The sequence below is a fragment of the Schistocerca nitens genome, chromosome 4, assembly GCF_023898315.1.
Source record: "Schistocerca nitens isolate TAMUIC-IGC-003100 chromosome 4, iqSchNite1.1, whole genome shotgun sequence".
NCBI lineage: Eukaryota > Metazoa > Arthropoda > Insecta > Orthoptera > Acrididae > Schistocerca > Schistocerca nitens.
In genome coordinates, this window is record NC_064617.1 from 674,817,154 (window position 1) to 674,842,231 (window position 25,078).

Consider the following 25,078-nt stretch of genomic DNA (forward strand, 5'->3'; position numbering starts at 1 on the left):
CCTTTGCGCATTGTAACTGCACCTGAAGGGCACAGATCTTACACTTCTGCTCCTCTATCAACTTATTTCTACAACAGATTCTGCATTCCCAGGAGAGGATCTCACTAAAATGACCACTGGCTTCCCCACTGCATTCCCCCCCCCCCCTCCCCCCATGAAAATACTGTGAACAAATCCCACACCATAACCCACTACTCACAAACCTATGATAGAGCCCACACTTCTCACTCATGGTAAAATTTTACAGTTGCTGAAAAAACTATACGTCTATGTTACCAAAGTTCAGTTACACCAGTAGACCTATTTAAGAACTAACAATAATGGTCTCGAAATTCTCTGCCTATTAAGAAAGCAACTTTTTTTTTGGTCATCAGTCTACTGACTGGTTTGATGCGGCCCGCCACGAATTCCTTTCCTGTGCTAACCTCTTCATCTCAGAGTAGCACTTGCAACCTACGTCCTCAATTATTTGCTTGACGTATTCCAATCTCTGTCTTCCTCTACAGTTTTTGCCCTCTACAGCTCCCTCTAGTACCATGGAAGTCATTCCCTCATGTCCCTTCTCCTTATCAGTGTTTTCCACATATTTCTTTCCTCTCCGATTCTGCGTAAAACCTCCTCATTCCTTACCTTATCAGTCCACCTAATTTTCAACATTCGTCTATAGCACCACATCTCAAATGCTTCGATTCTCTTCTGTTCCGGTTTTCCCACAGTCCATGTTTCACTACCATACAATGCTGTACTCCAGACATACATCCTCAGAAATTTCTTCCTCAAATTAAGGCCGGTATTTGATATTAGTAGACTTCTCTTGGCCAGAAATGCCTTTTTTGCCATAGCGAGTCTGCTTTTGATGTCCTCCTTGCTCCGTCCGTCATTGGTTATTTTACTGCCTAGGTAGCAGAATTCCTTAACTTCATTGACTTCATGACCATCGATCCCGATGTTAAGTTCCTTGCTGTTCTCATTTCTACTGCTTCTCATTACCTTCGTCTTTCTCCGATTTACTCTCAAACCATACTGTGTACTCATTAGACTGTTCATTCCGTTCAGCAGATCATTTAATTCTTCTTCCTTTCACACAAGATAACAATGTCATCAGCGAATCGTATAATTGATATCCTTTCACCTTGAATTTTAATTCCACTCCTGAACCTTTCTTTTATTTCCATCATTGCTTCCTCGATGTACAGATAGAAGAGTAGGGGCGAAAGGCTACAGCCTTGTCTTACACCCTTCTTAATACGAGCACTTCGTTCTTGATCGTCCACTCTTATTATTCCCTCTTGGTTGTTGTACATATTGTATATGACCTGTCTCTCCCTATAGCTTACCCCTACTTTTTTCAGAATCTCGAACAGCTTGCACCATTTTATATTGTCGAACGCTTTTTGCAGGTCGACAGATCCTATGAAAGTGTCTTGATTTTTCTTTAGCCTTGCTTCCATTATTAGCCGTAACGTCAGAATTGCCTCTCTCGTCCCTTTACTTTTCCTAAAGCCAAACTGATCGTCACCTAGCGTATTCTCAATTTTCTTTTCCGTTCTTCTGTATATTATTCTTGTAAGCAGCTTCGATGCATGAGCTGTTAAGCTGATTGTGTGATAATTCTCGCACTTGTCAGCTCTTGCCGTCTTCGGAATTGTGCGGATGATGCTTTTCCGAAAGTCAGATGGTATGCCGCCAGACTCATATATTCTACACACCAACGAGAATAGTCGTTTTGTTGCCACTTCCCCCTATGATTTTAGAAATTCTGATGGAATGTTATCTATCCCTTCTGCCTTATTTGACCGTAAGTCCTCCAAAGCTCTTTTAAATTCCGACTCTAATACTGGATCCCCTATCTCTTCTAAATCGACTCCTGTTTCTTCTTCTATCACATCAGACAAATCTTCACCCTCATAGAGGCTTTCAATGTATTCTTTCCACCTATCTGCTCTCTCCTCTGCATTCAACAGTAGAATTCCCGTTGCACTCTTAATGTTACCACCGTTGCTTTTAATGTCACCAAAGGTTGTTTTGGCTTTCCTGTATGCTGAGTCTGTCCTTCCGACAGTCATATCTTTTTCAATGTCTTCACATTTTTCCTGCAGCCATTTCGTCTTAGCTTCCCTGCACTTCCTATTTATTTCATTCCTCAGCGACTTGTATTTCTGTATTCCTGATTTTCCCGGAACATGTTTGTACTTCCTCCTTTCATCAATCAACTGAAGTATTTCTTCTGTTACCCATGGTTTCTTCGCAGCTACCTTCTTTGTACCTATGTTTTCCTTCCCATCTTCTGTGATGGCCCTTTTTAGAGATGTCCATTCCTCTTCAACTGTACTGCCTACTGCGCTATTTCTTATTGCTGTATCTATAGCGTTAGAGAACTTCAAACGTATCTCATCATTCCTTAGTACTTCCGTATCCCACTTCTTTGCGTATTGATTCTTCCTGACTAATGTCTTGAACTTCAGCCTACCCTTCATCACTACTATATTGTGATCTGAGTCTATATCTGCTCCTGGGTACGCCTTACAATCCAGTATCTGATTTCGGAATCTCTGTATGACCATGATGTGATATAATTGAAATATTCCCGTATCTCCCGGCCTTTTCCAAGTATACCACCTCCTCTTGTGATTCTTGAACAGGGTATTCGCTATTACTAGCCGAAACTTGTTACAGAACTCAATTAGTCTTTCTCCTCTTTCATTCCTCGTCCCAAGCCCATATTCTCCTGTAACCTTTTCTTCTACTCCTTCCCCTACAACTGCATTCCAGTCGCCCATGACTATTAGATTTTCGTCCCCCTTTACATACTGCATTACCCTTTCAATATCCTCATACACTTTCTCTATCTGTTCATCTTCAGCTTGCGACGTCGGCATGTATACCTGAACTATCGTTGTTGGTGTTGGTCTGCTGTCGATTCTGATTAGAACAACCCGGTCACTGAACTGTTCACAGTAACACACCCTCTGCCCTACCTTCCTATTCATAACGAATCCTACACCTGTTATACCATTTTCTGCTGCTGTTGATATTACCCGATACTCATCTGACCAGAAATCCTTGTCTTCCTTCCACTTCACTTCACTGACCCCTACTATATCTAGATTGAGCCTTTGCATTTCCCTTTTCAGATTTTATAGTTTCCCTACCACGTTCAAGCTTCTGACGTTCCAAGCCCCGACTCGTAGAACGTTATCCTTTCGTTGATTATTCAAGCTTTTTCTCATGGTAACCTCCCCCTTGGCAGTCCCCTCCCGGAGATCCGAATGGGGGACTATTCCGGAATCTTTTGCCAATGGAGAGATCATCATGACACTTCTTCAATTACTACTACTACTACTACTACTACTACAACTACTCGTATTAATACTGCTACTACTACACCATAGCTAATACCAATACCAACAAAATTTCACAAAATTATTAGCTAAAACCAAAAAATTCAGATGAACACTAAGCGAAGTTAAAACACTGAATGAATGAAAATTTTACTGAAATATTTCACTAGAAACAATAATAAACATCAGTTGAAAACTAAAGCACGAAATTTACTTAACGACTTCGACGCACAGAAAACTCTAAAGAAACACAGAGAGCGAACAATTACAGAAGTTTATTAAGTCGTATTTTGCCACAAATGGCTCGCAACACTGCTGAACACTATTAAATTTAATAACTGTATTACAGAGCACAAATAAGTTTGTCAGTACTTAGCTTATATAACCGCTACAGTTGCAGTGCATGCCGGAAAATGTAAGCACACTACTGAGGCACGAGGCTTAGATGAACGACGCAAGCACACTCACAAATAATTGACCACTCGAGACTATAACACAGGAAGAAAGACTGAGATTAATGAAAATCCAATAATAAGTTACTTTTACGGCAAATATTAACACAAATAAAACTTTAAAATAAGTATATGAAGTCTAAAATTTTATAAAATATTAACTAGCAATTTGAGCAGCAGTGCAGCACATGTGACATCACACCAAAGACTCTTGTGTGTAATCAATACAAATGTGGATAAAGAATTGTCATAAAGCCGTGCGCTGGAATGGGTTAAACCCTCATGGTGTCGCGTAACAGACTTATGGGTCCACATGGGGTGATATGCCATTGCTCACTCGCATGCCACCATCTTCCTTCCTGCTCTCGCCTGCTGCCTGACTGAGCCGGCCTCACTGGTTGCCGTGCATGTTCTCTTTAAACGTGACCCACGATCAAACTTCTCTCTCCAAATGACTGTCGTGTCACATCTAATTTCTCTTATTTTATCATGGTGATTATTTCTCCGTATGTAGGTGGGCACCAACAGAATATTTTCGCTAGCAGAGGAGGAAGTTGGTGATTGAAATTTTGCAAGAATATCCTGCCACAATGAAAAAGTCTTTATTTTAATGATTGCTACCACATTTCGTGTATCATGTCCATGGCACTCTCTTGCCTGTTTCGCAGTAATACAGAACGAGCTGCCCTTCCTTGTCTCCCCATCCACCAGTCCCGCCTGATGCGGATTCCACACCATCCAGCAATACTACAGAAGGGGGCTGACAAATATGGTGTAAGCAGTCTCTACCCACAACATTATCTGTATGATCTTTCCATTAAAGTTATTTGTAACTGTAATCCCAAGCACACAGTTGAATTTACAGCTGTTATTTATTTGTGTGATTTATCATGTAACCAGAATTTATCAGATTTCTTTTTATACTCACGGCGATGACTTCACGTTTCAATATTTAGGGTCAATTGCCATTTTTTTCCCCATACAAGTATCTTGTCTAAATCATTTTGCAATTATTTTTATCAGTTTTTATCATCTGAGGGCTTTACAAGACTGTAAATGACAGCATCATCTGCAAAATATCTTATGATAGCTGCTCATATTGCCTCCTATATCATTCATGTACATCAGGAACAGCAGAGGACCTGTAACACTTCTGTGGGTAATGCCAGATATTACTTCTGTCTTACTTGATGATTTTCCATAAATTACTACGAATGGTGACATTTCTGGCAGAACTCACAGATCCAGTCGCACAACTGAGACGATACTCCATAGGCACACAATTTGATTAGAAGGAGCTTGTGAGGAACACTGTCAAAAGCCTTCTGGAAATCTAAAAATGTGAAATCAATTTGACGTACTGTGTCGATAGAAGTCATTACTTCTTGAGAATAAAGAGCTGGTTGTGTCTAATGAGAACAATATTTTCTGTATCCATGCTGACTATTTGACAATAAATATTTTTCTTTGTGGTAATTCATAGTGTCTGAAAACAGTACCGTATTTACTCGAATCTAAGCCGCACTCGAATCTAAGCCACACCTGCAAAATGAGACTCGAAATCAAGGAAAAAAAAAATTTCCCGAATGTAAGCCGCACCTGAAATTTGAGCCTCGAAATTCAAGGGGAGAGAAAAGTTTTAGGCCCCACCTCCAAATCGAAACAAAGTTGGTCCATTGTAATATGAGACACAATTTAGGTCCAATGAATGACGATACAGCTATAGGAGTTTGGTTCGAGTCGTAAACTTAGCACTTAAGCTTTACCAGGTTGCCATTGGTATTCGTCAGGTGCTCCATCCGTATTTATATGGGTACCCTTCCTTTTTCACGTGCTTCGTCTGGTTTGAACTGATTGCTTACTTTTTCTTTGATCTGATAAGTGCCGTTCTCTTTGTTACACGTGTTTACGTCACTCTAAGCTGAAAATGCATTACTGTACTGTGTCATGCATTGTTTGTCACATTTTGATAATGAGTGTTTACGGCTTGTCACCGCTCGCGGCATGGCTTGCTTTTGTGCATGCTACCATCGATTACAATTTAAAAAAAAAAAAGAGAGGAATCGTCTCATTAGCGAAACAACGGCAAGAGACTGCTATTTGTTGTTACTTACACTGCTGCGTTCTTTGATAATGATCAACAAGAACCAAATAATAGACTGCGTATGATGGAAGATGTTGTGAACGAGAGTTTAGCGAAAAATTTTCTCCATTTGAAAATCTTTGCAGACGCCTCTTTAGTATATTACATTCTGCACAGAGATTAGAGTCATCTTAGATTTAAAAATCTAGTAAATTGCCGTGCTTCATTTCTGACTGTATCACTATTAGGCATAAGAATAATACGAATATAAACATGACATGACATGATATGTACATTCTTCCGCATTTGCTGTTGTCATGTAGATGTGGACATAGATGAAGAGAGAATTGTTGTATGTATAAATTCAGTGCAAAAATCTCATAATTAACGTATCTGGTAATCCATTATTCACAACTCGTGCATAATGCAAGAACCTGGCTGAAAGATCCTTTGGCATATGTGCCTCTGTATTGAGCACTTGTGTTTCGTCTGCAAAAAATAGACACAAAAACTGTAAACACAGTAGTACACAAGGATGACTTGCAGATATGGAGTTATAACACTGAGTATAGTAGAATGTAGTAGGGATACTGTATGATACATGACCAAAAAGAGGAATCAGTAGTCAATCAGGTAGGAGATTGTTTTGGAGGATTTAGTGGAACTATAACAAAAGCAAAGTTACCAGACTGGGTTACAGTGGGCTTAATGTTACAAGCATGAGTAGGAAATAAGCTGTGTAATGTTCTGTAAGATTTACAACTGTGGCATTTATGTTTCATAGTTGTGCTCTGTCCATCAGCTGTCAGGATAGAAGTCTTTGTAGCCCCTTCATTCCTGAAAAAGTGTGTGTTGTCAGAAGTGCCTCAGTTTGTGCTTCATCCATGGAGTTGAAGGGAAAGTGACTTAACACAATTGCCATTTGTTTGGATCACCTGAGAGGCTTCAGGATGTTGATCACTCCAGTTAAAGAGCATTGTTTCGTGGCACTGTCCAGGATGCCTGATTGGGGTTGGAACTGGAGTCAACACTGTCCAGCTTTAGAAGCTCAGTGGCTGCAGCGATGTGTTGCTGTCTGCAAAATCTTCCACCAGCATGACTGAGTTTCAAGTGCAACAGCAGGAGTGCTGGCATAGTCCACTTAGATGTTCCCATCTTATGAAGGTTTTAGGTACTCACAGATGCAGTGACTGGGACTGAGAAAAGGTAAGCCATATCAAAAGTGAATTTGTATGCTAGAGGTTTGCATCCTGCACACAATGGCAAAGGTATTGTTGGTGGAAGTAATAAAATTGGTTGGTGGTGCTACCACTATGCTGAGGAGTGCCATCATGGTGTCCACTGTACACGAAGTCAGCATATGTGGCCCCCACCTTGATGGGCATCATCTGGGATGTCTAATGAAAGGCCGTGTACATGTAATTGTATTTGTGTGGGAGCAATTGCTGTTTGTGAGGAAGCTGTATGAAGGAGTGAGAACAGGGCCCAGGATTGCCTACCATTTAGCTATTGCACAAGACATTTACTGTTCATGAGAATGGTCCTATACGTACTCAAGAAGAGCATCAAGTGCTGTCTCAGCTGGTGCCTTGGTCACCTAAGAGTCATACATATTCTGGTGAGATAAACAGTGTGCCATTATCAAAATGATTGCTTATGACAGCACTATGGAGATTTTGGTAACATACAATCATCATTGCTTCTTCTGTCATGTCTGAGTGCAAATTTGGCTTCAGAAAGAGGATTGGCTTCTACCAACCACATTGACTTTAAGACCAAATCTGAAAATCACTATGAATTCACTCTCATGGATGTGTGGATATCAGCCAGGAGGCGAAGAAAGTGTGTTGAACTGAATTAATTTTAAGGCACTGAGGGCATGAACTAACAGAGTTTTCTATGTTATACCATTACATGCCAGTAGACATAGTGTTAAGCTAGGTTCTGGGTTTGTGTCATCCCTCTTTGCCGTTTATGCAGAAATGTGATTACCTATGCCCACTTTATTTGAGAGATGAAGACCCATTGCTTACCAGAGTATTGCTCAATACAGGAATGCATTTAATATCTAGTGCCACTCATTAGAGTTTACATGATCATTACCAATCTACTTATCTAACAAAGAAACTTGACTTTGTATTTCATCAAATTTGGCTAGAGGACCCTGTACACCACTAAATGCTTCCCATGCAATATTATGACATTTGTTTCTAAGCAAATCAACGTTTTTGGCTGAGTGAACATAATAAATCTTATGTAGTTTGTCCCAAATGTCATTGGTGGTTTTTGCATTCACTGTCGTGAAGCAAAGGGTTGGCTCAAGCAACAAAATTAGGCATTTCCGTGTCCTTCCATTAACCATCAACCATTCAGCAAAATTTCATCACATTTAAAAATAGTCTTCATTATAATTTGCCAGGTGTCCCAGTTTACTTTGTGAGCCAGTTTTTCAATTTGTTGTATTTAATCTGCCATCATCTTGTCTTTTGTATTTCTATAACATTGAGTCATCATCAAAATCGATTACATCCATCACACTTTATGGCTGCAGACTTTACCACACACACACACTGCTATAGTGTAGATAAAATAATGTAGCCAAATACCATTGGCCATTTTTAAAATAAAACATTTATTTTGAATGTCAAAAGTGTGACAACATTGAAAGAAAGTCCCACCAAACTTCAAAGCTCAACTAACTTATTGTTTCTATAATGTTAGGCCACAGCTTCAAAAGAATATTAACACATGTAATAGCATTGAAAACGCAGATGCTTTCATAGTAAATGCTGACAGTGGCGAAAGGACTGTAACAGTGAACAGAGCAACATATTTGTACAAAATGTTATAGATTTCTTCCAAGTTAATAACATGGTATAAAAACCTAAGGACCAGCTCAACTAACTTATTGTCTCTATAATGTTAAGCCACAGCTTCAAGAGAATATTAACATATGTAATAGCATTGAAATCACAGATGCTTTCATAGTAAATGCTGACAGTGGCAGAAGGACTGTAACTGTGAACAGAGCAACATATTTGTACAAAATGTTATAGATTTCTTCCGAGTTAATAACATAGTATAAAAACCTAAGGATCAGCTGTCAGAACCCAAAATCCAAAATGAGATTAAATACTTTTAAATAACATAAATTTCTTACTCGCCGTTCAAGAAGCAAGGAACAGCAATGAACACTTAAGCATAGGTCAGACAGTTAGATCAGATTCGAACACCACACGTCGGCACTAAGATACAAAAAATACCATAAAAAACTAAGTCTGTCCTAAATGACAACATTTACAACAGTACCTTTGCTGTTTTTAACAGCAGCCCACATTATTAAATTTACGTGCACATGGCTGTGCATGCGTACATGCATTTCCACCCACCAGAACACACATTACCTTTATCCTCCCCTCCATATTTACCAAGAATTAATTAATTAATTAATTAATTAATTAGTTCATTAGTTACTTGCATGTTTCCCTGGTAGTTTCTAAAACATACTTGTTAAACATAACCAACGATGCTGTTAAGTAGTCCATCACTTAGGAACAAGGATAGTCCACACTTTAGATTACATATTTGAATATTTGTGTCTTCATAAGCCCCCCTTCCTCCTGTAGAGCAAGGCTATCTGGATAAAAGCAAACTTGTGCTGTGTTGTTATGCACATTCTCTTGTGAACCAGCACCGGTATCGATGAGTGAGAGAGAGCGCTCGTTGAAATGGGAAGGGCCTGGTGACAGGTGAGTACGTGCAGTGGCTGACTCCATTGATGATGGTAGTTGGGCTCCAAGTGGGGCCTTTGGAGTAGAGACTTGGTCAGCAGGGGGGGGGGGGGGGATCTAGAAGCAGGTGTAAGCCATAGGAGAGACAGCCCTTGTGTAATGACAACTGACAGGCTTAGATATACTGGTTTAACCTGTTCAATGGAAACCCAGTTTGGTTGGCTTTGATTAGTAGCATCATTGTGTGAGCATCTCTTTGTAAGACTAGGGGCGAGTGTAAGAGCAAGGGTGCTTTAATGACATCCTCGTGGAGTATGGGTACAGTGAGTGATGTCTTTACAAATGAAAACGGATGGGTTTGCATGGCTAGATGCCTTTGTAGTTTGGAAATTTGAAATTCAGTTCCTCATTTGTAGTACCAATGAGGAAGGATTTTCAAGGTATCTTTCTTGCTGCTTGGAGAAAAAATCTGATGGAAGTCTTAAAAATCTGGTGGAAGTGTTAGGATTTCGCCTTACCCCATTTCTGTTGCTGAAGCATTGAAGTCAGTATGGAATGCAGTCTGCAGCCCAAGTAACACCAATGGTGAGATGGTTAACAAGAAAGACTTCTGACATATTAACACTAACTTTAGTGTCCTGCACCAGCGTGCCACCATGCCATTGCTTGGCGGATGATAGATGGTGGAACAATGATGAGTGAACCCAATAAGGTAACCACTTCATTGAATAAAGAAGACACAAATTGTTGACCTCGATCCGTCGTCACATCTGTCGGGCACCCAAAACTTGAAATCCATGTAGTTAGAAAGGCTTGGGCAACTGTCCCTGCAGAAATTTCCATAATAGGCGGGCCTTCGACCTAGTGCGTAGACCTGTCAGTAGCTGTGGGAGTATATCTCAGTCTTTGCAGCATGGGTAGTGGCCTTAAGAGGTCTATGTGAGCATGAGGAAAACGGCATGTTGGTTCTCGAAAGAAACCAAGAGGCATATGGATCTGGCATCTGACTGGCTAGATAAGCAGGCTGTAAACCCCAAACAACAATCATGTTGTACACCCAGGCAAAAATATCTGTCCTTTACCATCTGAACAGATGTGTGAGGTTGTGAATTGTGTCAAGAACCAGTTTCCTATAACTATAAGGTATGAAAGGTCTGGATCAGTCCTGAGAAACATCACACCAAATGAGGAAGTTGTCCATAGGTAACTGTTTCAGCTGCTTTCCCATTGTTTGATTTGTAAGGAACTCGTGTAGGTCCTTGTCTTTTTCCTGTAGTGCAACTAGCTGGATTAGATCCACTTTTGCAGATATCTCATTGATTCTTGAGAAATAGTTGACAACCACTGTGTCATCTCCTCGCAGGTGACAGAAGTTGGTAGTGAATTGCACGATGACATTCTAATGGCAGAACTGCTGAAGAGAAGGAATTGTGAGGGTTGTTAAACATAAAAGAAACAGGTATGTAGTTTAAAGGAAGTGAAGTGCCTCAACTTGTGCTCGGAAATATATAATTATATCGTAGACGACTGATAGACCACGTTTGTAGGCACAACATTTAGTCTATGCATCAGGCAACTTATGGGGGAAAAATCAAGGGGCTGCCATGACCTTTTTACCTTCCATTGCAGCACCACCCTTTTAGCAGTCTGGCTATTGTTGAAGACCACAATGAGTGGTGCTGAATCCAGAGAGCTAACAAGAAGTACTGACTCTCACAAGGAGGATTTTATGTCCCAGTGAAGTGAGCAGTGCCTTGACTGCTGCTCCACGTGGCAGGTGGCACCTTAGTAATTAGCCATGCATAAGAAACGGTGCAATTGCTAATATGTATTGGGAAGGAGAATCAGTTAAAGGAAGTCCATCTTAGATTTAAGGGCTTAATACCTTGGGGAATCACTTGACATCCCAGTAAAGTCCACTGCCTATTTGTCACTGTCTTCAATCTATAATTGGATAGTCTTTTAAACATTCAAAAGCACTTGAAAAAAATCAACAGTTCGTCGAGGTGCTCAAAGCAGAAATTCGGGCCATGGAGGACCTTGGCGATGAAACGTTGCCATGGTTATTCTTAAGGCCGAATGGCATCTGTACATATTCCGATAAGCCAAAAGGCACTCTGCTACTATTGGTTTTTGATAAGCCTTTTGGAAGTCAATAACACTAAACATTTGGAGGCCCACCAGAGCAGCCGTAAAATCCTGTAAGTGTGGAACAGGATAGCGATCTGGTTTTGTGTGCAAAATTAGGGTGCATAGACATGATCATGTTGTTCTTGAACCTGTGGTGAAGACTGGTGTTCTGTTGCATCCACGGCCTTACCGTGAGTTGACGTAAGTGTCTTTGAGCAGTAACAAGTGTGGCAGCACTGTCTGAAATGCAGCCACTAAGGGCCTCATTGTCCATGAGAATGTTTATCTTGTGTTCTTCCACCATTGTAACTTCTGAAATTGGACCACTAATACTGGATAGGAGGGTAAGGAGATTGTTTAACAGTGGTGTTTTTGTGCCTACCACTGAACATGCTGAATTTCTCTCGGGTGAGGGTGTGTTTGTTGCCAACATAGAAGCTTATCATAGAGTTATCATTTGGCCATGGACAGTTTCATTGTTCATGTCAAATGTGGCCTCCTGTATGGACACAAGTTATGTTGTGGCAGTGAAGAAAATGGCACCATGTATGGGCTCAACGACACCAGAGATCTTGAAAGACCATTGAAAACTCCATGAGAATACTAAATTGTCAACAACATCTTGATGACCAAACATAGAAATTCTTGAATTGTTTGCTGCTGTGAGCCCTAGTTTTAAGGATGAGCAGTTTTTTGATGTTGCAGGGAGGACACTGACATCTGAGCATGTGTCAATTAAATCAACCAACTCGTATCCTGTCTTGATGCGCAGCCGATGTGAAGAATAGAACCCCATCAGCTGTGTTTGAGACAGATACATTGCCAAAACGAGAGAGTAAGTTGTTGTCACATGGTTGAGTATGAGTGGTACATATTGCCTGAAGTAGAGAGTAGGCACTGTTCAGTGGAGTGATTGGTTGTACCTTATTTTGATTGCTGTCCCCATTTGGGTAATCACATGGCTATGTGCACTACAGTACCACCACGATTTTGCGTGCTGGCATATGTTACGCCATCCGGGATATTGAGTGTCGCTGGGATTGCTTAAAACTCCTTGGAACCACTGGAAATCATCAAAGGTGCTTCATGGCGTATTCACTTGTTCTGTAAGTGGAAGCTGCTGCTCTTTAGCAGTGGCACCCGTAACCATACCCATGATGCTGTGTTGTCCATTTTGTATGGGGTCCCACTTCCGACATTGAGTGAAAGGACGTGATAAAGTTGATCTGCAATCAGTAATTGCAAGTCAAAAGGTGAAGAACTACTGGAAATATCGGGGCTTTTTGCTGCAAAAAGTAACTGACTTGTCCAAATGTGTTTGATCATGGCGTCAGAAACATTGGTCATGGAAACCAGTGATCACAGGCGACACTAGGAAACTGAAGGGGCATTGTCAAACCGAAGAAGATTTGTCATCAGTATTTTTACTTTGCAGGCATTGTTAAATGAGGATGCCCCTAGGTTTGCACACTTGGTGAAGCACATTGTTCTTGATGTTTGTATTTCACCCCCAGGAGGTGTGTTGTGCACAACTTTCGATAACGACAACAACAAAGTTTGTTCGTGCAATGCTCCAGTAGTGAGGACGAATTGCATGTTGTCATTTGAGATGCCATAGGTCTCAAAGGAAGGGTCAAGGAGCTGGAACCAAAGATCAGGTTCTCTTATGAATTTACTATGTAGTGCAGAAGGTGTAACGCACCTTGGTGACAAACTGTCCCTGAGCTGCATAAAACGAGAAGTGCTCAGCATTTGCCAGTAAGTTTAACACTGATTACAGAATAGTCTCAAGGTCTTCTGAAACCCTTGATAAGTGTCTTGTAAGTGTAGTGTCCATGTTAGTAGGCGAATTGTTTCCACTCCTGATTTGCTTATCGTCTGCCATGTTTGGGATAGCCACTCGTGGGTACTAAAGCCATAGTTGAATAAAAACTGTATTAGTACTATATACCTTATTACTGTAACAGACACAGAAATCAAGGATCAAAAACTCAGGAGAAAATCAGAAAGGAACTAAAAATAAAGTTGTTAAACAACCAAAGATGCTGCTAGGTAGTCTATCATAGGCACAAGGATAGTCCACACTTCTGATTACACGTTCAAATGCACGTGTTGCCACGATGTGTTACTTGAGCCATTACTTAGAGATAAAATGTAATAGATATAAACTATCCACAGTTCCGTCATAAAAACTGTGATCTCTCTCTGCCATTGCCTATATATAGCATGTAATATATAATGTCCGCCCCCGGTAGCTGAGTGGTCAGCGTGACAGACTGTCAATCCAAAGGGCCCGGGTTTGATTCCCGGCTGGGTCGGAGATTTTCTCTGCTCAGGGACTGGGTGTTGTGTTGTCCTAATCATCATCATTTCATCCCCATTGACGCGCAAGTCGCCGAAGTGGCGTCAAATCGAAAGACTTGCACCAGGCGAACGGTCTACCCGACGGGAGGCCCTCGTCACACATTTCATTTCATAGATATAATCGTAACAACCTACAGCTGTGTCATGATAAAAACTGTGCTCTACTCCTCGTCCTCGTCCTCGTCCTCTCTCTCTCTCTCTCTCTCTCTCTCTCTCACACACACACACACACACACACACACACACACACACACTACCAATTTAACATAGTAATAATTAGTAAATTGTTGTAGGTATATACTGTATGTATACACTGTGTATATCTGCTAAGAGTTGTAGAGCGAATTTTCTCTGGCACTTTAGCAAATTTCTGCAATTTCAGTTCTACAATGTGCAGCTGGTATGGGCCCAGACACATGCTGCTTATCTCGTTCCATGCGATGCCCATTGTCAATGAAAAATGTTTGTTTGTTTCCTGACACAAACAAAATTATTTTCAAAGTGAATTTTATGTGCCCATTCTGTAGAGCAGTCCCATATTAGTATAAGATGATACTCTAGTTAGCGATATGTATTAACAGAGACAATAAAACATGAGGAATAACCAGGACTCCAGCAGCAACTGAATATACCGTCATGCCCCATATTGCCTGCCACTGCCGTGCAGCAACGTTACCCAGTCACTATTGGACAATGATCATTTCTCATGTTTTATTGTTTCTGTTAGTACATATCACTGAAAATTGTACTAGACTATTATGAGATCTCTCTATTGAATGGTCATGCAAAACTCTGCTTAAAAATAAGAAGTTGGTTTGCAGTAAGAAACAAACCAGTGCTTTCCATTCGCACTAAGCAACACAGGAAATGTGATGAGCAGTATTTGTGTTTGCTGAACCCATCTGCACATTGCAAATATACAGTGAAACGCCAGAGAAAATGCACCAGGTGACTCATAGAAGAAACACACTATATTTAAACTTTGCCACAGTTGGCAACGTAATTATTTTATATGTTCTTTACACTTAATGTTTCTGACATGCCATCCTGATTACTTAAATGCATATTAAGTATTTACTTATGTAAACATAATGGAAAAGAACCTGTGATCATTGGAGATTTTTACACATTTATTTCTGTTCATCTAAGCAATCAAATATCTGCCCAAGCTTTGTAATGTGATTCAAAGCATATTTGCTCTCTTCGGTATTTGCAAAGTGTAATGGTATATTGATAATGTAACAGAGGAAGGAGCATGTGACCACTGGAGATATTTTTACTTCTATATTTATACCTTTGTTTAGCCTTTCAATCAAAGATCTCCACAAAACTGTGAACTGTGTAGCAAAGAAATAGTCTTTTGGTCTTATTGTCTTCTATTGGAAAGTGCCAAAGGTTACATCAAAGTTGTAACATGACACATACATGTCATATTAATCCACATAAATGCATCTAATGATGGAGGTTAAAATCTCAAAAATGGGACATGGAAATAAATTAATTTTGACTGCTAACAGTAAACTTATTTCATTTGATGGGAGGCTACCTAACTTGTTAATGGAAAGCACTATGAAAAGCACTGTTATTTATTTATTTATTTATTTATTTATTACTTGTCATTAGCCAACATTTGTTGAAATAGTTTTGACATTACATTTGATAGTGAATCTAAAATTGGGAAACTATGTACATTCAGATTACATTACATGAGGATATAGTTATTCTCTACATTATAATTCCATAACATCATAGTTACTCTCTACTACATTCCAATTCCTTGACATCATAGTTACTCTCACTCTCTACTACATTCTAATTCCTTTACATCATAGATACACTTATCAGCTAACAATTTGTGCAGCTGCTTCTTGAAGGCATCACCTCGTAGATTTTTCAGTGATTGTGGTAACTTGCTATATAATTTTAATCCTGTTTGCTGAAAGCTACTTTGGACCTTAGATAGCTTAGTAAAGTCTACATTAAGATTGTTTTTATATCTGGTATCATGTGAATGAACATCTGTTCTGGACGGTAAGGTATGTATTTGTTTTTTTATGGAAAGAAGACACGTTTTTATATACAGAGAAGGTAATGTTAAGTTCCTTAAAGTGCTTTCGACATGATTCTTGGCTTTTAATACCTGTAATTGCTCTAATTGCTTTCTTCTGCCACATGAACACTGTCTGAGCACCAGTTGAGTTGCCCCATAATTTTAATCCGTACTGTGAGATTCAAAGAAGGCATAATAAGAAGATAAAAGTTGTTTTCTGCTAACTAATGTTTTTAGTTTCCTTAACAAAAAGACTACTCTAGAAAGTCTGGTCCATAACAGTTCCGTGTGAGTGTTCCATGTTAATTTCGGGTCCAGGTGGATTCCTAGAAGTCTTACAGAGTCAGACTCATTTAATTTTTCCTGTAGATTGTGCAAGAAGAAATACATAGTTTCCGTCTTGTTACTGTTGAGTATCAGCTTGTTACTGAGGAGCCATATGGCAGACTTTTCAAGCATTGCTTTTGTTTGTTTCTTCACTTCCTCCAATTTGTTATCTGAGGTAATCAGGGTTGTGTCGTCAGCATATATTATTGACTTGTGAAGCATGAAAGTAGGCAAGTCATTCATGTATACCAGGAAGAGAAAAGATCCAAGCACTGAGCCTTGTGGCACGCCTCTTACAACTGTTAGAGTCAGGATAGTAGCTAAATGACACGGAATCAATGTCTGTCATAAATTTGTTTTAGCTTTGTGACGAGGCAGCTGAGCTGTTGCAAACACTAGCTACAGGTCTTAGGCTGTGACAGTTGTTACAGGAATTAAGACACAATGGCCGCTCTTTCTTATTATTATGCGTGAAACCATCAGAGCCGGATGGAGTCTGTATTTGGTGGTGTGTATTTCACAGTAAGAGATGATGCTGTTGTGCAATTGGATGTGTCATTGACCATTGCTGTGTCAGGTAGCTCATTTGTGTGACATATGATGAAGATTGCATGACTGCCCCAGTGGAGCTGTGTGGTTAGATAGCTTTGATGATGATGTAAGTGTGTGCTCATAAATTAGTGTTTGGAAATTTTTGTAGAAATTTACACATTTCTTGGAAAGTTGACAATACTGTGTCCACTAAGGGAACTGAATTATGCAATAAGCAAAAGCTATCAGAACCTGAGTCTAACAAACAGGAAGCTATGTCCCTTGCCTCAGTGCATCAACAAAGTAGTGTCTGTGTCAGGAGCAAACATTTATTGAACACCAAAAATGTGAAGACAGTAGTACGCAAACAGAACTTCGTGAGGTAAAGGTACAACACTGTGAGTGTTTGGACAAAGTACTAACACTACCTAACACATGACCTAAAAGAAGTGAAGAAACGTAGTAAAAGTCCAGTTGTAGCAAAAGAAGGATTCCTGTCGAAATATGTCCATAGCCCACGTCCAAATATAGCAAAGGTTGTTGATAAGATGATCCAGCCAGAAGCACGCCAATAGGAACATAAGTCAGTACCGCAAGTTAAGTGAACTGAAGCAGCATTGCAGTAGCCTTAACACCATAAAATAACCTTCATTTGTTGCTCACTTGATCTTTCATAGGTTACGGGATAGTAGCTGTGACATGCTTGCTGCACAGTTCTCTCCGTAATTGTTCTGCTTGTATCAGTTCCATTGTAGTGCCAAAATTGACATCCTCAAATATAACAGATAACAATTTAATTAATTTTCTGATTACTGACATGTTCTCCTGTGTCTTGAATTATTGTTTTCTGTGCATGGTCTTATATTTTCTGTTATTTGTAGGCCCTTCTGAGTGACGAAACAAATGCTGCCCCAGATGTGACAACTGCTGATGATACTGAAGTACGTAATTTCAGCAATGTTTTTTTCTGCATGCAGTTTGAATAAACTGTTTTATTGGTGCATCCAAATGTGCTACCATGCTTAAAGCTAACAACATGTTGCATTGGAATCACTATCACCATCAAGAAAAACACAATATTTAAAATTGTGTGGACACTGTATTTTATGCCTCTAAAATCAGCACCAATAAAAATTGCTTTTAATGTGAAAGCTGTAATTTTGGTTGTGGTAGTGCTAAATTCAAACAAAAATAAATAAATAAATGAATAGCCATATTTCTTTCTAGGTGTGAACGTAACTAAGTTTCTGAATGAATATCATATTTCTTGAAATACGCACAAATGCTTGTATGAAAAAATCTACTCCTCTTTGATGGAGCAAACACGTGTGCCAATGAGCGATCATCTCCTGTGGTTGAACGTATGGGTTGTAAGGTTTGGGTAGGGAGAGGGAGGAGACGAGTAGAAAGAGCTGCCACCATTGCAACATATTCTAATGACTGATTCTAGATAGTAGGAGGATAGTCCACAGAATTTAAGGAGACAAATAAGAAAACAATAAAATCTGGACATCAGAAAGGTAACGGGGGAGAATTGAGGCAGATGATGCTGTTGTATACAGAGGAGTCACAAACCTAGAAAATTGTAGTGAAATGGAGGAAGACCTGCGGAGGATTGACACTTGGCATAGGGAGTGCCAATTGACCATCCACATAAAACTAATCACAGGTAAGACATACACCAGACTGAGATTCGTTAGAAGAATCCTTGAGTTGTGTAGCCCACCCACAAAGGAGGTAGCTTACAAAACCCTCATCTGACAATTACTTGAATATTGTTTTGTCAGTCCAGAATCTGTACCAGGTGGGATTGTTAGAGGAAGCAGAGAAGATCCAATGAAAAGAAAAAAAGCACATTTCATTACAGGCTCATTTAGTAAACATGAAAGCATCACAGAGATGCTACAAGAGAGGCATTCTGCATCACGGTATGGTTTACTGTTAAAGTTTCAAGGACATACATTCCCAGATGAGTCAATGAATATATTGCTTCCTGTTGTTCCTCTTACATACATCACACGAGAAGACCGTGGAGGTAACAGTACAGAGATTTGAGCTCACACACAGGCTTATGAGCAATCATTCTTCCTATGAACCATTTGTGACTGGAACAGGGAAACGGGGAAGTGACACTGGTTCACAAAGTACCCGTAGCCACACACTATGACATGGCCTGCAGAATGTAGATGTAGATAATAGGGAAGGGGGGCAAAATGGTCTGAGAGAGATAATTGGAGGCCAGTGACTGGTAGAGATTGAGGGTGCAAATGTTTAGAGATGATAAGATTCAGGGATGTTGGTGTTTGGGGACAAGTTGGTGGTGATGGATGTAGAGAGGAAACCAAATACTGTTGCTTTGGCCCTGACACCAGCCAATAGTGTGTGCAATGTTGCAATATGTAATTATGTGCTGTGATTGGTTCTGAGAAATCAGTGGATATTGTAGGTAGCTTTCTACAGTATTAGATAACTTCTTTGCAAAACAGTGTTGCACACTAGTGATAAATTGAATGAGGTTGTGCTTTGGGAAATATCTTTTATCAAAGGAAAAGACAGTTGAGGGAACTAATAATTTATGAGACAAAATTGCTGGCCAGTGCTAGCCTTCAGGGGGTGAAGTATGCCATGCTTCTAATAGATACGTATAAAAGGAAAAGTTATACACTTCCTGGCTTTCGGATGGATGGATTTAAAATTGTTGAGCACTAAACAGCATGGTCATCACCACCCTTTCACAAGATCTTGGTACTGGTGAGTGAGAATTACTCTTGTTAAAACAAAAAACAGATGTGATTTAATGATATCCACAGCAACAGAAAATGCTGCGTACATGCTCCAGTAGATATTGTAATGAAACTGTCGCTTTTTTTTTTTTTTTTTTTTTTTTTTTTAAACACAGTGGAAGTAATAAAGAAGGTTGGTTGATTGTGAAACTAAAAGAATGACCCAGCTACTAAAAACAAATTAAAACCTCCACCCAGCTAAACTGAGCACGAGTCCTGACTGTGGAGACTGTCAGATGTCACACTCCAGGAGAGTAGGTCAGAGGTGTCCTTGGTAAGCACTGTGCCAGCTTCAGTCCAGAGACTTTAAATATAGAATGAAAAGTAAGGATAGATTAGAAGGTAAATTAGAATGCTCAATAATTTGAAGCATAAGGTCTCCCAGAAAAAGTTAGAATAATAGAGTATTTGATTTAACGACAGTTTGACTGACCAAAATGATTGGACAAAAAGTTGAAGTAAGAGTATCCCATAAAAAAAAATTAAAAAAATAGTGCTTTAATTTCAATAACATTCATCTCTCTTTCCAAAGGCAAGCAGAAAGTAAGAACTAGAACTTAAATTAATAGGAAGCAGTAAGCTTCATTACTTTTGATTGATTTTAACATTCCAGATGAAAAGCGCACACACAAATTTATGAAAACGTGCACCAAATCTTCAATTTTATTCAGCAAATAAATCGGAAATATTTCTTGCTTTGTTTTCAGTGTGCTTGATGAAGCACATTTTCTATTGATTTTCATGTGCATAATTTCAAATGGTGATTTATTCTTTTTCTTCTTCACGTGGTCATCAAAATGTACAAAATCATCAAATCTCACATTTTCTGCTGAGACAGATAGAAGGCACAGGTTTCATGAACAATTGAGTCCGTTTCTTTACTCTCCTGTTGTTTCAGTCATATTTTCTTCCTTAATCAATCACATTTTTTGGAACAATTTGAAATCTTCATTGGATAACATAGTATGATACCTTGCAGCTGTATTTACCACTACCAAAACTTTTATGTTGGTCCTCTGACCATCTTCAGTGCTAGCCCACACCATTATAAAACCAGTTTACAGTAAGAACTTTAAAATTTTGAATTATTCCATGATCAAGTGGTAATTTTGAAGTGTATTCACAGGGAAAAACGAAGTTTCGCATTATCTACCATCCGTAGGTTATTTTCAACTTCAAAATTGTCCAGAAAAATCATAGTTTCTTTCACTTCCACTCCTCCTTCCCATATCTCTGCCACAGCTCAATAGCTACTCATTGAACATTTCTGTTCTTATCCATGTCTTTTTGCTGGAACGGTAAAACACAGAAAATGATCTGATACCGTTCATACAGCTAAGGTCTGTATCTTTCATTATCAAAACAGGTTTTATTTTCTGAGAGCTGTCAATGTTAACTGCAGCGACAGTGTTACTCTTTCTCTGCCATGTTTTCCCACTTTTTTTTTTAGTCAATGTTTGTTAGGGAAGACTCTTGAAAAATTTTGTTTGAACGATCTGTGTTACCAATGTTTTAACTTCGAAAATGTATCTTTGCCCTCTAAATCCATGTCTTTTTGCTGGAACAGTAAAACACAGAAAATGATCTGATACCGTTCATACAGCTAAGGTCTGTATCTTTCATTATCAAAACAGGTTTTATTTTCTGAGAGCTGTCAATGTTAACTGCAGCGACAGTGTTACTCTTTCTCTGCTATGTTTTCCCACTTTTTTTTTTTTTTAGTCAATGTTTGTTAGGGAAGACTCTTGAAAAATTTTGTTTGAACGATCTGTGTTACCAATGTTTTAACTTCGAAAATGTATCTTTGCCCTCTAAATTGACTAAGCCATTTCAGTAAACACATTGTAAGAAACTGTTTGTATTACTTAGTGCAAGACTGTTAGATAGCCACTGACTAGCCAGTTTAGTGATGGTTATACCTGTGTATTGACGTAAGTTAGTTGAAACAACATCAGTGGTTTTCCAAGCTGTTCTGCCTTTGATATTGCATGGCTTACCAGTTGTGGAGGTGGAGTAGATGGTAGCTGGTGGGTATGTGTGACAAGTTTCACAGCTGAAAGATTGTGTGGGTAGGAACCTAAGGGAAGGATAATAGTTTAGGGAGTTATAAGGTTTGACTAGCATGTTCTGGAGGTTAGGAATGTGACATTGTGCGGTTCAGGGAAGATCTCATTTCAGGACTTGACTCGAAAAAGTCATAGCCTTTTTGGAGTAAGGCAGTGAGGCATTCAAGGCCTGTATAGTACTGGGTGACTAGTGACGTACTGCTTATGTTTTTGAGGGTGGAGTCAGAGGATAAGAGGAGGATAATGCCTAGGTTTGTTTATGAATAAGATCTGTGGCATAGTTATGGGAAAGGAAACCCTGGCAGAAGTTGTTGCATAAGTGTCAAGAGATTCAGTGGTGGGGCAGATCAGATGCCTAGACTGTTAAGAAGGGAGTGGTAAGTGTCAAAAGTGTAGGTATTGTTGTATATTGTGTGGTTTTATAAGGACTTTGGTTTGGGCGTGGGATTTGTGAGGTGGTGGTGGTGAATGTTAAGGATGATTGCTTTGGATTTGGAAAAGACTTGATCTATTGGAGTTGAAAAAAGAATTAATTGGTGCAGGAAGCACAGGAATTCTTCACCCCAGCTTTTGAGTCTTTAGGAATGCTTCTTCCATGCGACTCATGATAAGGTTGGCATAAGATGGAGCTGTCTTGGTTGTTGTAGCAGTCACCCCTGATTTGCCTGTAGGTCTTGTCCCCCATGGGGGGGGGGGGGGGGTTGTATGGTAGTTGTGGAAGAAGGAAAGAGGAATGTCACTTTTGAGCTACTTGGCTGACAGGGTGGACAGATTCTTTACGAGGTGTTCTCTTCAAGTTTATGGCTGGCTTTTAGGAGAATTGCACTGAGTGTGTGAACACATTCAGGAGCTGTAAGGTGCAGGATTTGTTGGTAATGCAGAATAATTTGTGAGGAGTAGGAAGGATTCTAAGTATGCTATTTCTCATATAAGGAGACATTTGACATTTTTACATTTATGTTTTTTATTAAATAAGCTCATTATGTATTACATAAAACTTTCTGCATTTATGTGCAGTGAAGATTTTTACGTTGTGGTATTATCAAAGTAATTACGTACATTTTATATCTATTTCTGTACATCTGTCGCTACTTTGGCTGCAGCAGCCAGATTTCCTCTGAGTTACAGCCGTTATGTAAACATTCCTTCATCTGGTGCTATAATTCCCCACTTATTTAAATTTACTACACAAAAAATATTACAACATATACAACTTAGTCTGCTGCAATACATCTTCATTTGAAATTAACATGTCAGATCCCAGGTATACCAGCAGTTGAATCGTTTCTGTCCTGGGGGTAATCTTGTCATTTGTGTCCCTCCATTAACAAATGTTGTAAGGTATGCAGCCACCATACAAGTTCCTGCAGGTATCAGCAGTTTCACATAATGTCGTTCTCAGCTTTCATGGGTACTGATGGCTATTAAGTATAATTCTGTTATCCTTATAACAGTTAAACTTTTTATTTGGCAGTGCCTCACTTTGCGCAATGTCTAGACCGGAAAGTAAAGAGTAACTTTTACTCCATGTATGTAAGATTTCCCTTGTCTCACCCACATCTTTAATTTCTTGAACACTAAATCAGTTTAATTAGTCTAATTCTTTTTCACTTCTATTTTCTTAAAATAAATAACATGCATCGTGTTGTATAATTACTAAATCAAATGAACACAGTTCCCATATTGTTAGTAATACAGTAGGAGTGGTCCTGAAATCCCCAGTACTTCACAGGATAATATTTCTTTACACTCTTCTTATGGCCACACAGGTTTCATGAGGTTAAGTCTGTGGGCCCATACACCTGAACCATAACAGTGAAGCCACAAATGGTAGTTGAAACTTTCATGGGCGAAGCAGTTTAGTAAAGGGTATGCATTGACTCTTAGAAGTATGGGAGGATTTGATGTTGATGTGGAACAGGTATGGTAAGCAAAAATTGTGCATGAATGCTGTGGCAAGATATTCAGCATACTGGAAGTGATATCACCCATTGCTGTAGATACTATATCAACAGATGAAAATTTTTTTCGCACAGCTATATGTGGAATTGTTGCTACTATCACCTTTTGGGGATCTTGAGTATGTCCTGTGTCAGAGGGAAGCATGTGCCTATGAATAAAAGTCTGTTAATCATTGACAATTCAAATACACAGTAAATAATGGTGCAAGTTAGGGAAATGGCAGCAAGAGATAGGAAGGATCGTGCCATGCACTCAATGTGAATGCCTGGTGTCTCATTCAGAATGCGGAAGAGGCTATTCACACAGTCACTGCAACCAGCTGCAGCATGTTAACAAATGATGCTTGTGATTTGGACTCCACGGTCATTTGGATCATTTCTGCAACCTTCAGAGAAGATGGAGAAGAGCAGCCTTCATCATCTGGTTTCAATAAATCTCACAATCAGCGGCATTGTCCCCAAAACTAATTGTGTGCCTCAGAACCTGGGTTGAAAAGAAGATTATGTGACAAGCTAGGCTGTGATTTCCTAGCAAGGGCCATAGGGTAGCTGACTGTGTGGGGTTTACAGAAGGTTTTGATTTTTAGATTAGGCAGCTCTCCATTCAGTCAAGATCATGGTAGCTGTAGGAGACTCTGAAGTATTCACCTAACACTCAAAGAAATGTCCTCTCCAGAAGACACTAAAAGTACCAGCGATAAGCCTCTGAAGCATTCACATCAAAGTGCCAGAATTTTAAACTCTCCTAGAAGGCAGTGAAGCTTTGATAATTTGAGATACAGAAGCTATCAAAAACCTTAAATTGACTATTGTGTTATGTCTGCGGTAGACCTAAGAGTGTATTGAAAAATCTGCACATTGAATTCATTTGCGACTGATGTGTGCAGTATGTGCCATGTCTTTCGTATTTATGATAGTTTGCTATTGATATTTAAATGTTTTCTGCTACTGTATTGTCTTTTCTCGTGTAAATATACATTGCTGGGGGGAAAAATTGTACACCTGGAAAGATCATGTCAGATTTTGATCTGAAGGGGGCATATGCTACCTGGTGGATAGTTGAGGTACTAATAACAGTTGCAGCGTTGTCTGCCTATAGATAGGCGTAGCCAGCAGAGCAGTACCTGTGTCTACCCGTTAATAGGGAATGCTCATAGCCAGAAGGCTCAGTGTGCTGCAAACGTGTAAAACAAGCAGGCAACCATGCCATGGAGATGCACTCATCTTTCCTACAGCCAACTGAGCAAATTTGAAACTGC

General features: G+C 39.5%; 1 protein-coding gene across 1 annotated transcript in view; it reads left to right on the plus strand.

Moving 5' to 3' along the window:
• LOC126251790 (nucleoprotein TPR-like) overlaps positions 1-25,078 on the plus strand; it is a 419,454-nt gene that overhangs the window by 307,967 nt on the left and 86,409 nt on the right. Inside the window, exon 19 of the mRNA XM_049952417.1 lies at positions 17,891-17,950. Coding sequence (XP_049808374.1) covers positions 17,891-17,950 — 60 coding nt within the window. The remainder of the gene's footprint in view (positions 1-17,890; positions 17,951-25,078) is intronic.